Source organism: Papaver somniferum, chromosome 3, assembly GCF_003573695.1.
Source record: "Papaver somniferum cultivar HN1 chromosome 3, ASM357369v1, whole genome shotgun sequence".
Taxonomy (NCBI): Eukaryota; Viridiplantae; Streptophyta; class Magnoliopsida; order Ranunculales; family Papaveraceae; genus Papaver; species Papaver somniferum.
The window spans coordinates 214364449-214383318 of record NC_039360.1 but is presented as its reverse complement, the minus strand read 5'-3'; the positions used below and the strand labels follow the sequence as shown (position 1 = coordinate 214383318).

The following is an 18870-nucleotide window of genomic DNA, read 5'->3' as shown; positions in this document are numbered from 1 at the left end:
AGGTTTAAGCTAAGATAGCTTTGGAACCAAGTAAAAAATATCCATCGTTAGATGAATCTTTGAAATGTGATTGACATATAAAGATATACACCCTGGTTAGGATGAACCGTAATCGAACCATGTACAATGACATTATTCATAAACGGTTAGCCGAAATTAGCGGATTGAACTATAAGCTTAATCATTTTCATGAACACTTAAGATTTTAAGTTTGAATCACAATCATAGGTTATAATGTGATCAATCGTGTCTATATAGTGTTCTTAGAGATTTATTCAAATGTTAATTATCTCATAGAAATAATTTTATGTGCATCTGAAAATATTCGATGGGGTAAGTACGTGTACCAGGTACGTATACTTCAACCTTGTCCGTGACTATATTTTTCATGGTACATGTACTAGGTATGTGTACCCTTAAGACAAATATAAGTTCCGGAACATACAAAACTTTTTTGGATTGCGTATTGGGTATGGATACCACACCGGTTTCAGAACCAATAGTTCCTTTTCAATATGCATATTAGGTTTGCTTACCATTCTAGGTTCACGAGTTCACAGACTTTTTGTGGTATGGATATCGGGTATGCGCACCACCAAGTCGCTGCCGAACTATAGCTATGCCGGTATGTGTACTGGATACATGTACTACGACTCTGGTCCTATAACAGTTTGCATACTGTCTTGTATCCAGATTTTCAGTAGTTCAATATTTCTCTCTAGATCAATTCGAAACATTCTCAAATAACATTAATGACACATATCAATGTTCCATGTTATTTTCGAATGATAATCTTGAATCACGATTTTTGTTATGAACAATAAATTGTTTTTAACCGAAATTCATCAAGTGTGAACAAATTTATCATTAAGTTTAGTCATATATATTTCGAGAACTAATTACAAGATAAACTTGGCTCGAAATTATTGATATGTTTACAATAGTCTAGTTAGTTATGCGACAAAGTCTCGTAGATTGAAAGATGAATATAACATGAGAAATAGGTGGTTCAGTCTTCACTTACCTTTTGTTGAAGAAGTTCTCCAAAAGCTTCGGTTGATCTTCGCCTTCAAATGGTAGAATACAGTGATGTTTGATTCTCAAGTACACACTTTTATCCTAATCCGAGACTTAATTAATTGTAGACTAGAAATCAAGATATAGTTTTGACAACTAAATTTGACAACAAGCTTGAGATAGAAACACTTGTGAGTTCGACCGAGCAATGCTATAACAAGAGTTTATTCATAAAATGACCGAGCTCGGGAGTAAGAAATAACATGGTAGTTGTCACCGGATCTCGGACCATCACCATATCACTTTCTGTTTTTACTTTGAAAACTTTTTGTTTCGCTAAGTGATTTGGAGGGGCACTAATATCGCCTTGATTGTCACTGCTAGGATAAAGTAGAGTGACATGAAGCCAAGACCATTATTTTAATGTTTTAATTTTTTTATTTAGACTAATTCTTTTTTGAGAAAATTGATTGACACTTGGATAGCAATATGTGCATGTTCTCCCTGTCTTCAACGCCTAAGCAAGCGTGGAAAGCAGGATCCGTGGGAATTACCATGTAATCTGCTGACAAGAGCATGCGCTTGGATCCGAAAAATCTAATCATGTTGTCGATTCTCGAAAAAAATAAAATAATATAAAGTAGAAAAAAAATTCTATTATTGTTCAATAAATAAATTGATAGTTGGGGCCCTTGTATATACTAGCTGAGTTGATACTACAATTAGAATATAGACCAGTACATCAATCCATTAGGATTCATCTTGGCATTGATGTTTATATAGATATTCTGGGAACACTGTTCACCTTAGTCAATATTCGCAAAACATCTATCTCGATATCCGTATTCTTGATCTATTCATATGTGATTGTGGTTTGTTGACTCCGGATATTGATGTCCATTGTGCAACTATCTGAACAGATCTATGTTTATTTAAATATGAATTTTAGTACGCTTTAGTGCAAACATGTGTACACAAATTGGATTCAAACCAGGTTAATTCCTCCCATAGCCAATGAGTAGTATGCTAACTAAGGATATTGTTTAGTGTCGTTCACATATTCTTCACATGTATCTAGGGTTTGGAGTCAAGTTTTTATGGGTACACCTCTTGTAAATCCTCCCGAGACTATAACTCGGCCGCTAGGCCACCTAGGGGTTCAAAGGCTTGTCACACACCCTAACTGCAATTGCGATGCCTACGACAATGAGTTGGGATTTTTATTTTCCTAGATTATATTTGCTCGAGGGCTAGCAAATAATAAGTTTAGATGTATATGATAGACACATTTTTGTGTCTAATTTATCTCAATTCTCTATTTTGTACTTATTATGGTATTTTATGAACTATTAATTAGGGTATATCAGAAATAATTGGGGGATATTTTACTGTTCATGTCGGTATGGTTTTTCAATGCCGGAAATCAAAATCGGGATGGTCTTTTCATGCCGGGATGAACAGTAAAATATATCCCAAATATCTCTGGTATACCCCAATTAATCTTTTTATTTTATGTGTTTGTAGGTGTTGTTGGAGAAATAAATTTTGTGGAAAAATTGGCTCGAAAAGTGGTGTTTGCACCCCTCCATCCTCCCCGGAGAAAATTACTAAAGGTACCCATAAAAATTAATAAAGTCGCCCAGGAAATTTACTGTCAGTACCCCCAAATTACTAAGGGAACCCTCAGTTGCTATAGGGACTCCCATATTGGATAGCGGAGCTCCACCTTCTACATTTTCAAAAAATTATTTTGGCGGGAAATTTATGTTGAAACTGCGAGTATTCTCGAAGGATTAAAGTCGAATTTTAATAGGAGTTTCTTGTTGCTATGAATTGGTATTATCATGTTTAATCAACACAGGGTAGGTACGTGTTTTAGAATTAAAGAAAAACAAGATTTCAATAAGATTTCGGGGTTTAAGTTTGGTATATGGGATTATGTGGAGATTAAAAGGAGATAATTCTTTTCTATATTTGACTCTATCTAAGTTTGGAAAGAGTTTTGACAACTTAAAGAAGGCCCATAAGGAAGAAAATGAGAAAGAAAATCTCCGAAACTTTTGGGAGAAGAAAAATATTTGTGAGTTTCTGTGAAAGGAAAAGAGGATTTACTCGAGATTGTTTTGGTCTTGTGGTGTATATAAGAATTGTTGGGAGTCATAAAAAGGGATATCGAGAATTAGGGGTAGCTGCAGGGAGAATTTCAGCAGCATCAGAAAGAAGAAGAAGAAGCTGGAGAACAATTGATTGCAGCAGTATGTTGCAGAGAACTGTCGTTACAGTTCGTTTGCAACGTATCTTTTGAACTTGGAACACACTCTTTGTAACAGTCGATCTATAAGGTAGTACAACATTACAGATTCGTTGTTTTATTATTTTCTCTCTTTTCACCTTTTTGAACACTGTTTGAGCCATGAATAAATTTTTGAGAGTGTTTTCAACATGAGGAGCTAAATCCTAACACTGGGATGACGGAGGAAACCATATTTCATGTTTGTGGTAATTATAATTTATTCTTTTATAACTTTATGCGTTGATTATTAATCGATTTATGGTTTTTATTGAATGGTTGTGATTTCAAATGTTGTGTCATGCTAGTTTAAGATTTTTGATGTTCTATGCTTTCAATTTACAGTCATTACTTTGAAAATCTACATTTGGCAAAGAATCGAAGTTAATGTCTGAACTACAATTGTTTAGAATTAGTATATGAATCTGATGAACAAGTTGTATGGTGGAATCCTGAGTCCCAATCTTTCCTAATATTGTTATCATCTTCTATTTAATTGCAAATTTACTTTAGAATTAGGTTTAAAATCGAATCTTCACAAGTCTGAGTTGAACGAATTTTTATTATCACTTTCTACAAAAAAATTAAAATTCTCTTTGATTGCTTCTTGTAGTTCCATTAGACTTTCAGTTGGACATCATTTGTGATATCAGGCTCAGTCACTAATGAGATAGCCGGGTTAGCAATTCACTGAATAGTACGCGAGTTGTCTGCGAACGATTAATTCACGTCTCTTGGGCAGTCAATTGGAGGGATCGGTCCACATTTATGTTTAATCTGAAGTAAATGGCGCACGCATAATTCTTTAGTCAACTCAGACGAGTTACGACAGTTCTTAGCCATTTATTCTTTGCTTCTTTGGCAGTCAATTGGAGGATCGGTACACATTCATGTTTAATCTGAACTAAATGGCGCACGCTTAATTCTTTAGCCAACTCAGACGTTACCACAGTTCTAGTCATTTATTCCTTGTTTTTTTTACTGCTTCTGGTGGTGTCGTTAGAGCTTCAATTAGACACTAACAATTCACTGAATAGTTTGTAAGTTGTTTGCGAACGATTAACTCACGTCTTTTTAGCGGTCAATTGAAGATCGGTCCACATTCATGTTTGATCTGAACTAAATGACGCACGCTTAATTCGTTAGTCAACTCAGACGAGTTACCATAGTCCTAGTCAGTTATTCCTTGTCCTTGCTTTTCAAACATTAAAGCTGATGGGATTCGAACTCGTAAACTTCAACTCCCCGACTTAGTCCTAGACCATTGACATTGAACTAGTTTGGTTTTTGTTCTCAAACTCGGTGCATTTTACGCATAGCTAAACTGAAACAAACAAACTATTTAAAATACTCCGTCCGTCCCTAATATATAGACGGAGAAGATGAAATCTCTTTGAATAAGAAATTACATGATTTTTATAAATTTTCATGTTTTTTCTTGTCTTTGTCCCTTGTCTTATTTTCAATACAATTTCCCATACAACATAAATAAGGATATATATGTCAAAAAGCATCTTTGAATTAGAATTCCGTCTATCTAGTGGGACTAGAAAAATCTAGTAGTCCAGACGGAGGGAGTACTTCCTTATCGTTTAATTATGTCCGGCTTTTGATCCTAGCGTTTTTAGGGGCCACTCGAAAGGAATTAGGGGCCAACTTTTTATTCCCATCCATTGAAGGAGGTTAAGGGATGTCTTAAAAATAAAAAATTGTCTATATTGTCCTTCACCTTTATACTAAATCTAAACCTATATCCTTTATTTTCATAATCATATCATTCCACTTCTTCTTCTCTTTTCCACCCATTGAAATTTTTTTCCATCATTTTAATTTTGATTGAAAACAAAGATCATCGATCAAACAAATGTTATGATTGATTGTTTAAAATTAAAACCCAAAATTCATTAACCTTAAAGTTGAAACTTAGAACATAAAAAAAAAAGGAGTTCAACAAACAAAACGAATAGATGATAGTAGTTGTGCTTCAAAATTAGGATTTGATTACTTGAAATCAAAAATTTGATCCGAAAATTTTCTTGGATTTACAGTAGCAGAAACATAATCGGTAGATAACTATCTATTTTACCTACCGATTATGGTTGATGTTCTTGGATTTACACTAGCACAAACATAATCGGTAGATAATAATCTACTTTACCTACCGATTATGGTTGATGTTCTTCGTTTCTTAAGAACATCAACCATAATCGGTTGGTAAATTGATCGATATCCACCGATTATTCTTGATTCTAAAAATTAAATTTCTCTGTACAAAAAGTTACGCACAATCGATAGATAATGAACACCATTAACTACCGATTGTGAAAGTAGAAAATTTTGAAACTTTTGTTAAGTTTTGAAAATTTGAATTTGAGGCCATGAACACAATCGGCAGATAATAAGCATCACTTATTAACACAATTCACTTCCGATTATGGTAGTACTAAAATTCGAAAATTTAGTATATTCGGAGGTTAAAGTAACACACTTTACTACCGATTATGGTAGTACCAAAGTTCGAAAATTTTAGGATTTTGGCAATCATATTTTGGGGCCAATATACATTCAGAAGTCAAATTTACTACCGATTATGGTAGTACTAATATTCGAAAATTGAATATATTCGGAGGTTAAAGTAACACACTTTACTACCGATTATGGTAGTACCAAAATTCGAAAATTTTAAGATTTTGCAAAATCACATTTTGGGGCCAATATACATTCGGAAATCAAATTTACTACCGATTATGGTAGTGCTAAAAGTTCGAAATATACATGCGGAAGTTAAATTTACTACCGATTATGGTAGTACTAAGATTCAAAAAATGAATATATTCGGAGGCTAACGTAACACAATTTACTACCGATTATGGTTGTACCAAAGTTCGAAAATTTAAGGATTTTGGCAAAATATCATTTTGGGGCAAATATATATTCGGAAGTTAAAGTAACACACTTTACTACCGATTATGGTTGTACCAAAGTCGAAAATTAAAGGATTTTGGAAAAATCTCATTTTGGGACCAATATACATTCGGAAGTTAAAGTAACACACTTTACTACCGATTATGGTTGTACCAAAGTTCGAAAAAGCAAAAAAAAAAATCCCTCAAATTTTTTTATCACCCGAATCCTGCTCAAACTACCGAATATCGAAGAGTAATTTTGTCATTACGAAATATGGGAGATAAGGGGTGAACACAATTTAGGATTGGGTGACCTTTTTTGTTTTATTGTTGGCCCCTAATTCCTTTTGAGTGGCCCCTAAAAACGCTAGGCTTTTGATACCATATTTATATTGGTAAAATGCATTAAACGCGGATTAAACGAGTTCCCGGATTTTAATCCCATTTTGCATGTTTGACAGCAAAATTTGGCCGAATACACATTTTACTTAGCCAGTTAATACGAGGATTTTTATTGGCTCAAATTTTTGCTGCCCTGCTCAGTTGCTAACTAGACTAGTCCTGATAGGTGTTTGGGAAAGTTAACTTTCCCTTTGGCCAAACCATTCTATATAAAGTAGGCAAACTCAATTTTTAGATGTTTTAGTTAGTCATGTTGGATTGTTAGGTAAAACATGAGTTACATCACAAACGCTTCTGCAACCCATATGATAGTTTTGTGTCAACAACACTTATGCAAAGGCAAAAACATTAATTATACCAATGCTAGGAAATTTGTTCCAAAAGATACAACATCCCCTCAAGATAACGGGGGAAAATAATGATGATGATGATAACATGTAACAGCTATATGGGATAAGACCTCCACGACATATCATCAGTCGGTACAGCCACAGCCATTCTTATCTCCTTACCTATTTTTGAAAAAGGATTTTCAAGTACTTAACCCAGAAATTAAATATATTAACCAATAAAGCCCTCCCCCCATAACGATATTTATCTCCAACTCATCCCCACGTCATTGTCCTTATCGTGTACTTCTATATCTCTACTAGATATGCGTGAGATTCTACAAAGGCTGAGGGACTCGGATGATATATGATGTTGTTAACTTTTAGTCTATAGTCTAAGCACATATTTATTACCGCCTCCTTGTCTTTCAATTTAATTTCAGCAGAGCAACCTTCAAGGTGTTAACATTCTTTTTTGATGTTTGAGTGACTAATGACATGACATTCCTCGTATCTGTAGATAGGTGTCATGAAACATGATTCATGCCAGCAATAATGCATTTGTTTCTTTGTTTTGGTTCTAAGCAAAACAAAACAAACGGAGAAACTTTTTCTTTCAAGTAAAGATTGAATCACCAAATTAAACACTTCAAATTACATTGAGAAGTGAGATAAAAATTAACACCATTCTGTCATAAACCCTAACCTCGTGAGTTTATGCACCCTAATCTTGCAAATGGAAAACCAAACCCTATCTAGCTATGATGGCAGATATCAAGTTACTTGGCAGAAATGTAGTTGCATCAAATGGTTTACGGAAAGTAGATAAATAAAAGTAGTTGCTGGTCACCACTAAAGATGGTTTATTTGCCTTATATATTCCTTCTTATCCTCTTAAAAGTGTGCACTACATACGATAGAGACGCGAAACAAAGCAATAACCACTGCCTCCCTCCAACAGAGATCCTGGTTTTGAAGTTCATCAGATATGAGATGCAAATTCTTCTAAACCCCAACATGCTTTTGCAAGAACACATAATGTCCCAACAATCTTAACGCAAAATCTGAATTTCCTGTCCAGGGTGGTTTGTTCTTCGATGCTGTACTGCAAATAAGAAAAGTTTTGATTCCAAATGCGCCTAAAATTAAGAACAAAATAAGTACATTCAACCGTTGCATTAGAGCTGGGGTATTCAGCTCATAATTAGTTTTAGAGGAATTTAAGTTATTTAACAAAAGTATCAAGGACTTCTCAACAACATAATAATTATTCCCTAGCCAAAAAAAAATCCCATTATGGAGTTTTCTTTAATTAACAAAAGCTCCTTCCCATTTTAAGAACTTCACACTAAGTCCTTTAGTTAATCTCAAACATTTTGATGGAGATCTGTAAGAGAAAAGCTTCTGGTTGGTTTATAACTCTTAATCTTCCTCTCACGATGATTACGGTTTGAAATATACGAATTCGAACTATCAGAATCTTCTTCACTTTCATCATCTTTATTGTTTCGATCGGAATCACTTTCTTCATCCTGTTGTTCTTGCTGATAATCTTCATCCTCGTGAAGTGTCAAAAGAGGCATTGAAATTGGGTTCGCAGAACTATAAAAATTCCTAGATCTTGATAATTTATAAGCTATTAAAGTCCTCCTCCTTTTATTAAATGGATTCTCAGTTTTAACTAAACTGTTCACTGTTGTCACTTCTGATAAATTCCCAAATGATTTTGATTTCCCTGTAAAGTAATTTGATAATCCTCTCCTGTAATCACATAAGCAAAACCATGATTAGATGATATTCAAGTGATTCAAAATTGGATGATATTCAAAATCTCAGAAAAAGAAAGAAAGCAAGTATCAGATAGAAAAATTACTTGATAGGAAGAGAATCCTCCAGTGAATCCATAGAAGACAGAGCACCATTCAAATTATTGCTTCCAGCTTCATTTTCATCATCATCTTCGCTATCATCAAGACCGTCGACTGAAGAATTATCAGAGGATAAATCTGGATCTACCGAAAAGCAAGAAATCCTTGTAATCTCTTCTTCATTGCTGGAACTTGAAGAGGAAGAAGAAGATGATAAACTCAATCTGTGTTTGTTGCTAACATACGCAGTAGGTGCTGATGAGGAACCACCACCACCTTGGAATCCAACCGTGGGCCCTACCGAAACTTCTCTACTGCTATCAAAAACCAGAGACATTCTTCTTTTATCTTCTTCTCTGTTATTTCCTCGTTGCTAATGTGCACCGTCCGTGAAATTCTGAGACTAACCTTCACCTCTTTTAATGGTGGTTTTGAGCAGAGACAGTAAATTTGAAGGAATTATGGTTATAATAACGATTAGGTTTGTTGTCATCAATAGATGGTTTGATGAAGAACGATAAAGAGTGCGTAGGATAAGGGTGTGGGAGAAGGAATGGATAATAATCAAAGGACACGGGAGTAAGAAATGGGAAACGGGAAAGTCTTTATATAGAGAGAGAAAGAAGGTAATGTTCACTTGTGGTGTGTTGGCCACATAAAGGAGGACGGTGTTTTGACACGATCTCTGTGGGTATTGACATGCGTGGCAATGGATAAACACAAATATAATATCATAGGTGGTGGTGAGAGAACGTAGAAGGTTATAGTTATCAGTAAGCTGATGTGGTAATTCTCATTGGTTTGACAAATTTTATCTTTTTGAAAGGGTAAAAGAATAAGGTGAAATGTACTGGCATACTGTATATCGTACCCATAATTGATTTTAAGCAGCGTCCTACCCATAATTGATCAAAATCAACAATTCCTGGATGAAAAGGATATTTAAATTTTGATACTGTTTAAATGGATAAAAATGTAAAAATAGTTAGGATGTAAACAGTTTCATCCTACCCATTTTTAAATACTTTTTCTTATTTTTAATTTACATCAGGATGCATTCAGTTTCATCCTTGCTATTTTTTTAAGTTTAAGCCAGGATGAATCCAGTTTCATCCTTGCTATTCTTTTTGTGTCCATTTCACCCATAATAATTTTTACTCGTCCATTTGAATCATGTTTAAAAAATATTTGGACAAATAATCCATTTTCCGTTTTTTTCCCATTGAATCTGACTAGTCTAGATTTGACTGAAATCACTTTATTTATCTGGTTCTGACTCAATGTGTTTATTTTTTGAGTCGGACTTGACTCAACTGACTTAAAAATTTACGAGTTAATGACTTGGTTCGATGATTTAAGGGTGTTTTGTTCTCCGACTCAAACGGGTCCGAGTCGAGGGTTAGGTCTAAGTCAAGTAGCGAGTCAGATCTGACTCAAATTAAAAAACAAACGGTCTGCCGAGTCAGATATCGAGATGGATCCAAATCCAAGTCAAAAAATAACAAATATGATGTTACTGTTCGTCATTTTTATCTATCTATCGTAGCAAAGTCGAAGACTTTAGTAAAACATAGAAGGATCATATTATGGGTAAGCCAATGGAAAATATCTAAAAAAATTTGAATTCGAGTCTTGACTTAAATTTTTTCAAAAGAACGAACCGAGTGAGAGAAGTTCATTGAACTTTGCACATTTGAGTTTAAGAACCTAATCGGCGAGTTCTTGAACCTAACAGCGCGTCCTAACTCTAATTTCATTATGAGTTCCGAACCTAATTGAAAACAGAAGTCCATGAACTTCAATTTCACTTTGAGTTTGCGAATCCAATTGAAACTCAAAGTTCCTGAACTCGGAAACTTATTCATGTTTGCAGACCTACTTTGTGAGTTCGCGAACCTAAAGGTGCAATCGACCAGTTTCTATTATTAGGTCTATGTACTTTTCTTCTTTGATTTTCAAATCGAAATTTTTACACACTTATGAATTGTTATTCTTAGCAGACCCCCTTGCATGAAAAGTTCTAGTTCTTTCCATGAATTGATTTAAACTTTGAATCAAGTATTTAGATATTGTTTTAGGCAATTGACACATTGTGTGCATATTATCTATTGTTAGTAGTTTGGAGTTATCTTCGAAAGTAATTCATTTATGTTTACTCAACCCTGAATTTGTCAACTACTTCAATCTATGTAAAGATACTCAATGAAAGTCAAGTTCTGATTAAAGAAATAATTTTTTGTATCTTAGGAAATGGCGTAGATTTTAGCAGTTGAGAAATAACTTGGGTTGTAAGAAATTCATTGTTTACATCTTAAGTAACATTATTTCGATCAATTAGGCTTTAGTAACACAAAAATAAATAAATCATATACATCGTGTATCTTGTTGTAAATTTTTACTTCCAAATACCTAAGGATCTCCGAGATCTAAGGTACGGCTTTGAAAATCTTCGATTGGGATTTGTGATGCACATATCTACCATCTTCTAAAAATATAGTTTCGTAACCAGTATCTATATTTACGTTGTTTACAATTCTTATTTATTGTTAGGTCATTCTCTTATGTTATAAGATCATTCAACGATTACTGATCAAATCCAAATCTGATAGAAAACTTCAAACACAATTGAATATAAAGTTTATTAATTGAAATATTGTATCTCTATAACGTTTGAAGAGTAAAGCCTAGTCTTTTTAGATATAGAATCGTCTAAATTAGGAAATCAATTTCTTTGCCATCATATTTATATGACTAGAGCACCATCTCATGATGATTTTTCCTCAAAAATTACGCTTCTAACTCTTACGTTCTTAATGGACTAGGAGGAGTAACTTTTGATGATGATGGATACAAATTTACTTGTGAATTTGCTTATGTTCGTGAAAATCCTTTACTTGTAAATGTCGTCGTGTTGTTCTTTTTGGAAATAACATCAAATGGAAGAGGGTTCAATCTAAACTCAGGCTTAATTATCATATCTTTGAGGGGAGCTCGACTGTGGAATTACAGGAGATGCTTGTACCTATATATCTCCTTGATGAAGACCCTAAGTTTACTTGGTGAAATAGTCTAAATAAAAGCTGGTATGTGTTCTCTTTTCTTGATTAAAAAAAATTAATTCATTACGATCCTTGTTTTTTGCCTTTGCTAATTTTGCTGAAAAAAGGGAAGAATTATTTAGTAGTATTCTACTACATCATATGGCTTTTCGGAGAATTATGTATGGGGAAGTGAATTATAATGTAAAAGAAGTAAGTAATGACTAAGGGGGAGAACTTATAATTTTCTGTTTTTTAAGGTTGATAATGTTTTTACTAATTACTAAACAAATTATTTGCTAAAAACTGAGAAAATAATTTTTGAGAATTGCTCTTGTGATTTTAATTTAAAAGACAAATACGAAAAATAATAAACTTGTAGGCCAAAGAGAGATAGGTCTAGGGTTTTAGATTCCACTGCTTCTTATGTTTGTAAACTCAATAATAATAACTTTGACACAATACTCCAAATTACTCAAGGAAATTTCGATCTCAATCTCATGCATTGGAGGATAAAACGTTACAAATTATTTTTATGACTCTCGTCGTTATTCGAAAATCTAATTTTCCTTCGCTTATAACGGATCAATAGCTAAAAAACTATTCAACGCAATTAAAACAAAGCTTGTAAAAAACAGAAAATTATTTTACAATTTTTATTAGCACAAAAAAGTGAGTAAATATGTTAAAGGAATTAATTACTGAGAATTACACGTCAAAAATAGCTTCCTTCGTAACGCTAGAAAATAATTTAGCTACTCATGAATCGAGAATTGGAAGAAAATTGATTAAACATCGTATTTAGAATAATTAAATTTGCTTACAATGATTTGTAGTTGCTAAAGATATTCAACGACTATCACTGTTCAAATGCTAAAAACTATTTGCAACTAAATGACAGCCTCCTTATGTGGTTTATTGACGACTGATTCTTCGACATTTCTGACGGCTCAATGTTCTTCCGGTTCTTGATCAACAGCAGCAACAGGGAACTTTCTATGCAACTTAAATTGTACGCTCTATTCTCCCCAAACTACTCGATATCATTCCTAATCACCTCCAGCATTTATATATACCTCAAATAACTAAGAATATCTGGCAATAACTCCAAATAATCTGCCATTAATCCCTCTATTATTTTCTGCAACTTTACAGAAATAATTCCTTTTTCATCTCCTTTTCAAGCGTTAATATTAAGATGTCACACTCCATACACGTTCAAATACGCCCATTGATTGAGTTAAACTCGTGCACAACGCCAATCCTCCAAAATTAAGCCAAAAATCACGAGATTTCAATCTCAAGCACTTACCAACCTTGTTATCTTCCAACCGATGAATACATTCCTTTTCTTTCGAAATTAAAGCACTTACCAACCTTGTTTTGACGTAACTGGCTAGTATTAATCCAAATGAGCGATTAAATCTCACCAAATCTCTTCCATAATTCTTCCAAAAATTATGCTGATTAGAAGAAAATTTTCCTGCTAAAATTTATTTTTCAAATGGTGTAGATGGAGTTCCCCTATCCAATCCAGGTGTGTCTTTAGCGATTGGGTGCCCTTAGTAATTTTTGGGGTGCCTTTAGCAAATTCTTAAGTGTTCTTTATAACTTTTCTTTGGTGCATTTAACATATTTCCAGGGTGCCCCAAGTAATTTTAGGGGTGCCTTTAGCAATTTTTGGAATGCCTTTAGTAATTTGTCGAGCTGAGTCTTCCAAAAAATGTTTCTTTCCCAAAAATACTTACAGACACATAAAACACCATAATAAGTACAAAATCAAATACTAACAATACATAAAATTGAAAACAATTCAGACACAAAAATGTGTCTATCAGTGGTTCAATTAAACTTTGAGGAATGAAACAATACTATGTTATTGGTATAACAACCATTGTATTGAGTGATTTTATCGTTCAAGAAAAGATCGAGTAGAGTATTCTTATAAGTTTTTATCGTTACGGATCTTCAATAACAACAAAGTTGAACGATCATATGCAGAACCTTAGAAAAACTTGGAGAACGAAGAATTCAAGACGATGTTGAAGAACCAAGGAAATCAAGAATGGTGGATTTTGAGCTGAAAGATCATTTATTTTGAATCCATATGTATTTATAGTTTTCACTAAAATTGAAAAAGGAGGAGATTGTTAGATCACTGCTCGGCCGAACTCGCAAATTTTGCTATCTCAAGCATGTTGTCAATGTTAGATGGACTAAACTATAGTTTGATTTCTGGTCTGCTTAAGTCAAGTCTCAGAATAGGTTTAGAGTATGATAGTTGAGTATCAGACATCACTGAATAACCCTCGAAGATAGAATAGTGAAGATCAAACGAAGACATCAACAAGGACTTCATCAGTAAAGGTATGTGGTGACTGATTTTATTTGTATTTCTTGTTCAATTCTACCTTTCTAATCTATTGAAACAAGTGCTCACTCTATGGAACAATTCTTATAATGGTAAATATACATTTATGCATACACTCGAGGATATTTGAACCCAATACTTTTATGAGAATAACCTTTATCCTAGGAAAGGTCCTCATGTTGTATTGAATGAGCAAACGAATTCAACGAGCCAAGAATCACCCAGTTTCGAGTTATAACAAAGAAGTTATGAGTGATTTATTAAAGCAACACTTATTATATGTTGCAATTCGTGAATAGGAAATAGTCCGTGAACTGTTTGTAACGGTTCACAGACTAAACTGCAAAAACGTTATTAGATGCCTTTTTTTTAGTCAAGTATTTGATGATTCCTCTTCTAGGCAATATGGCTATTCTTCCACACATAATAAATTGCCATTTTAAAGTTTTTGTGATGTTATAAACTCCTTCCTAAGATAAATTGTAATTTATTTTAAAAAAAATACAATTTATATAAGTAATTATTTATTTAATTATTTATGCTAGAGTGATAACTTAGGAAAGACTCTCAAAATAAGGAGACTTTGGAAAAACAAAAATAGCTCATGAACTTGCTTAGTACTCAAGCAACCATTCATCATAAATAAAGGGCTCATGTAAGCTACACAATTCATCCCTTGGAAAATTTGTGTGTGCTTCGTAAGGTTATTTTCCACTACTTCCATTCTTTAAGAACAAGAGCGGGATAATAAGACTTTCCTTGGGTATCACGAAGCACAATGTTGGTAATAATTTTCTTAAATAGTTACGAAACTTGTATCTAAGTTAATTCAATAATCCTTGTCTATTTTAAGGTCATTCTCTTCTGATATAAGGTCATTCAAGGATGGTTCATCATAAACCCTAGGTATGATAGATTTCAATCTAATATCATATACCGACACTAGTTGGCCGATACCGACACTAGTTGGCCGAAATCTGGATTAGAAAGAAAACTTCATACACGGTGCCTCATAAATTCCTTACGAATTTTTACAAGATATCTCTAGATTTATTCTAGTTCTTGTTATAGAATATGTTAGGTATCTCTACAAGTTTTAAAGAGTATAAACCCTAATTCTATAAGTTTGTTTTGATTACTTTTTAAATAGTAATTATTCAAAACAAACACAAGATTTCCAAAACCTTAATTCACATTTAAAGGGAAATCAAACCGGTATTTTGTGAAAGCAGTTTATCAAAAAGTCTCCACTGAGTCTGAAGCGAGTCTTATGATGTAAAAGACGTCAGTTAAGGGAATCAATTGCATAGATCTTTGCGAGGTTCAAGAGACGTAAGAAACACGACTGCAGCTGAATTTCTTGGAGAGTTAATTCGGTCTCAACTACATTTCAGTCTGAAGTCTAATAGTAGGCTAGTGTCTGTAGCGACTTAATATCCTTAACAAAATTTCTCTGTATCTTGTTTTACTTTTTACTTCTGCATTATATTTTTGTTTGATATGATTAAAGTAAAATCAAATGTTTCGATAATCAACCTAGACATTTTTTTAACTAAAACTATATAGAACCTAGCTACAAGACTTGTTCTTGTGAATTCGTATCTTAAAATATAGATTACAAGACTTGTTCTTGTTGGAACTCGATTCGTGTACTGTTCCGGTACATACTAAGTTAATCTTGGATATTGATTTTTGAGATCGTCCAAAAGTTCTTATATAAAATCAGGTTCACTGATCTTTGATCTAATTTACTAATTGTAACAGAAAGTTAAACCATATATACAATCATATACAAGGATCTTTTATGAAGGTCTACTTGTTGATAGTATTAGGTTTCGTTTTATAGGTCCAAACAAAAAAGTTGGTACTTGGTACTCTCTCTTTCTCACTAGTTTTGAAAGCTCGTCTAATTAAGCCGCTACACCTTTGTGTAGTGTCAGACTTCGGTTTACTCTAGTTTACACAAAACATATTAGCACTAAGTTACCCTACTTCAGCAGTATCCCTGCGTATACAACCACTTTGATCCTATCCACCTGAATCTCTTAACATATGTCTGTTATTGTCTAGGAGTTGCTCACTAGTCTGTCTAGAAGACTATTTTTACCTAGTATCCAACTGAACGACTAAAATTTCCTTTAGATAATCAAAGAAATACAGTCAAGAAAAACCATACGACTAAAACTCAATGTGGATCACAACAATGTGAAACTTCTAACACAAAGTTATTCCATCAACTAGTGATTCCTTGATTTCCTTACTACAAACATATGCGATAAACCATCCAAACGTCTTGTAACAAATCAATAATAGCCTCACGGATCTAAATCTCATAATACAGTTATGTCAACTTTATCTTCATATTTCGGCGGGTGTTTATAAAATATGGTAACTTATGTTGGCAGTTTTTGAGTGACCTTGTATCAGATGAGAATGAGCTTAGAATAAATAAGAAGTATACATCAAGAAAGTTACAACTATAAGAAAGTCCAAGAAATTGAAAAACATAAAAAACTAGTTTTTCATCCACCGATGTAGAGATACTTCCAGGCTTCTTAATTCCACAAAAGACTTTAAAGTTACACCATAATCCCGAAGACTAGGGTATGGGCTCCACTACTCTGCAACTTAATCAAATGTACTCGTATAATGGGATGAACTGTAGTGTTTGCAGAGAGTCTCAATTTATAGTTCGCAGAGAATCCCAAATTTATAATAGATTACTTTGTGATTAAGCTAAATATACAACTTTTTGTGTTTACTTTTATATGAATCTACTTGGCTAGATTTATAGGACTTACACAACCATGAATAACCCAGTTACAACGAATGCAAAAATATTGTTTCCAATATAGTATACCAGAAAAATTAATCCCTTCCTAATGTTCAACAAATCATAGTATGAATCTACTTGGCTAGATTTCTAGGACTTACACAACCATGAATAACCCAGTTACTAGATTTATTCATATTTACATGTATTTAATGTGTTTCACTAATTAAGGATACTAGAAATTATGGCAAGCCCTGAGTTATAGAAAGCCCATAAATTTTTATACTAAGAATAACTACAACAATCTTATGGAACGATACTCTTTCTTGGGTAGTTTTGTAGACAACCATTACATGGAAAACTTACCTAAGTCACTAACATAGTTAAGATGAACATTCATTATGTGGAGATGACATACGGTTTTAAGTTTATTAATATAACCAATATGACTAAGTAGACATGTATAACTCAAAGACTTCAATGGAGAAAGATTCCTCGAATCGTGAACTTCAAGATGTAAGTCACAATTTTTGTCTTTGGTTTAAAAAATGCTTCTCTTATAACTTCGGAAGTTATCATAAAGTAGTTAACTTGTGAAAGCTAGGTAATAAAATTTCGGAAACCATGACAACAAACAAAATATGGTCGTCGGCTAACTTCTGAAATCTAAATGCCTTAGTTTCCGAAAGTATGGAAATGAGCATTAAAAAGAGTCTACTGCATCACTTCCAAAATCTAATAGAAATAATTTTCAAAAGCATGTCAACGAATAATGTTTTTTAACTTGCTCGTTTACTGTCAAAAGTTCTGAGTATCATATTTTGGAAGCCATGCAATTTCCAGAAGTTACATCTGTTAATTTTCGAAAGTTCAATAATGAGTACTAAACATCCTATGTTGTCCGACCATAAGTTATTCGAAAGTTAGACAACCATATGTTCGAAATCCGAAAAATGAGTTAGTAAAACATTATTCATGTATTCTATTACTTTTACACTTTGATCAATTTAATCAGCAAGTCTTCCATACTAGAGTCATAACTTGACTTTGATACTTCGCTTCTTTATAGATAAATGGATAGATAGAGAGGATGATAATCATAGGAAGAAATCAAATGTTAAAACACTTACTTTTTGAATGGATGATGTGTTTGTGTAATCTTAGGTCTTCATCTTCGATATTTGGAGGTTAACTTGAAGTATTTCATCATTTCTATTCTATTATATAAAGGGAAGACCCCTTAGGCATTGTTCATGAAGTTCTGAAGTTGCGAAATTTGGATTTCCAAAACTGCCATTTTTTCATGCCCACATAAATTTAGTTAGAAACTGAAAGTGAGGGTATGTCAGTAATTTTCTATTTTAAACTTAAAACATACACTTACAAACAGTGCTGCATCACGCTCTGCCCACAAAAGTGAGGGCTCCATTTCCAAATTGCACGTGCGTATGCACGTGCGAAACAATCTTGTACATCTAAAATCTAAACCTAACCTATTCGGCCAAATAGTTCAAGCGTAAGTTCAGACATCTAATTTTGATAACAGATGTGACATATCAACGTCTGCGGGTTCGACTAGCAATGATTTAACAGAAGTTATTGTTTTGATCAATCAAGATATAATCCTTTGGCATTTTTCAGATGATATGCTTCAGAATTTCTCATTAACACGAATTATTTTCAATTGAAAAATATCATAAAGTTATAATCTCTTTTGTTCTTTCCCTGGTTTCCTTTTTCCCCTTCTTTTTTTTTGTTTTAATATATAATTTTTGTATTCCACGTAAATTTATATCACCAGGAGTGGATGCAAAGCCCGATTTTCCATGGACAAATTAAGTATTCCGATAATCCCAACTAAGTATTTTTTTCTTTT

General features: G+C 33.3%; 1 protein-coding gene across 1 annotated transcript; it reads right to left on the bottom strand.

Annotated features, from left to right (window-relative positions):
* Nucleotides 1-8045: 8045 nt before the first annotated feature.
* On the bottom strand, nt 8046-9407 carry LOC113358618 (lisH domain-containing protein C1711.05-like). Its single transcript, XM_026602222.1, has 2 exons — nt 8818-9407; nt 8046-8705 (listed from the first exon to the last, which is right to left on the bottom strand). The coding sequence occupies exons 1-2, from the start codon at nt 9147-9149 to the stop codon at nt 8312-8314; spliced, it is 726 nt and encodes a 241-aa protein (XP_026458007.1). The 5' UTR covers nt 9150-9407; the 3' UTR covers nt 8046-8311.
* Nucleotides 9408-18870: the final 9463 nt, after the last annotated feature.

Coding starts and splice junctions, on each gene's coding strand:
- LOC113358618 (XM_026602222.1), bottom strand. CDS start 9,149: ATGTCTCTGGTTTTTGATAGCAGTAGAGAAGTTTCGGTAGGGCCCACG. Junction 8,706..8,817: donor GAGGATTCTCTTCCTATCAA/GTAATTTTTCTA, acceptor ATGTGATTACAG/GAGAGGATTATCAAATTACT.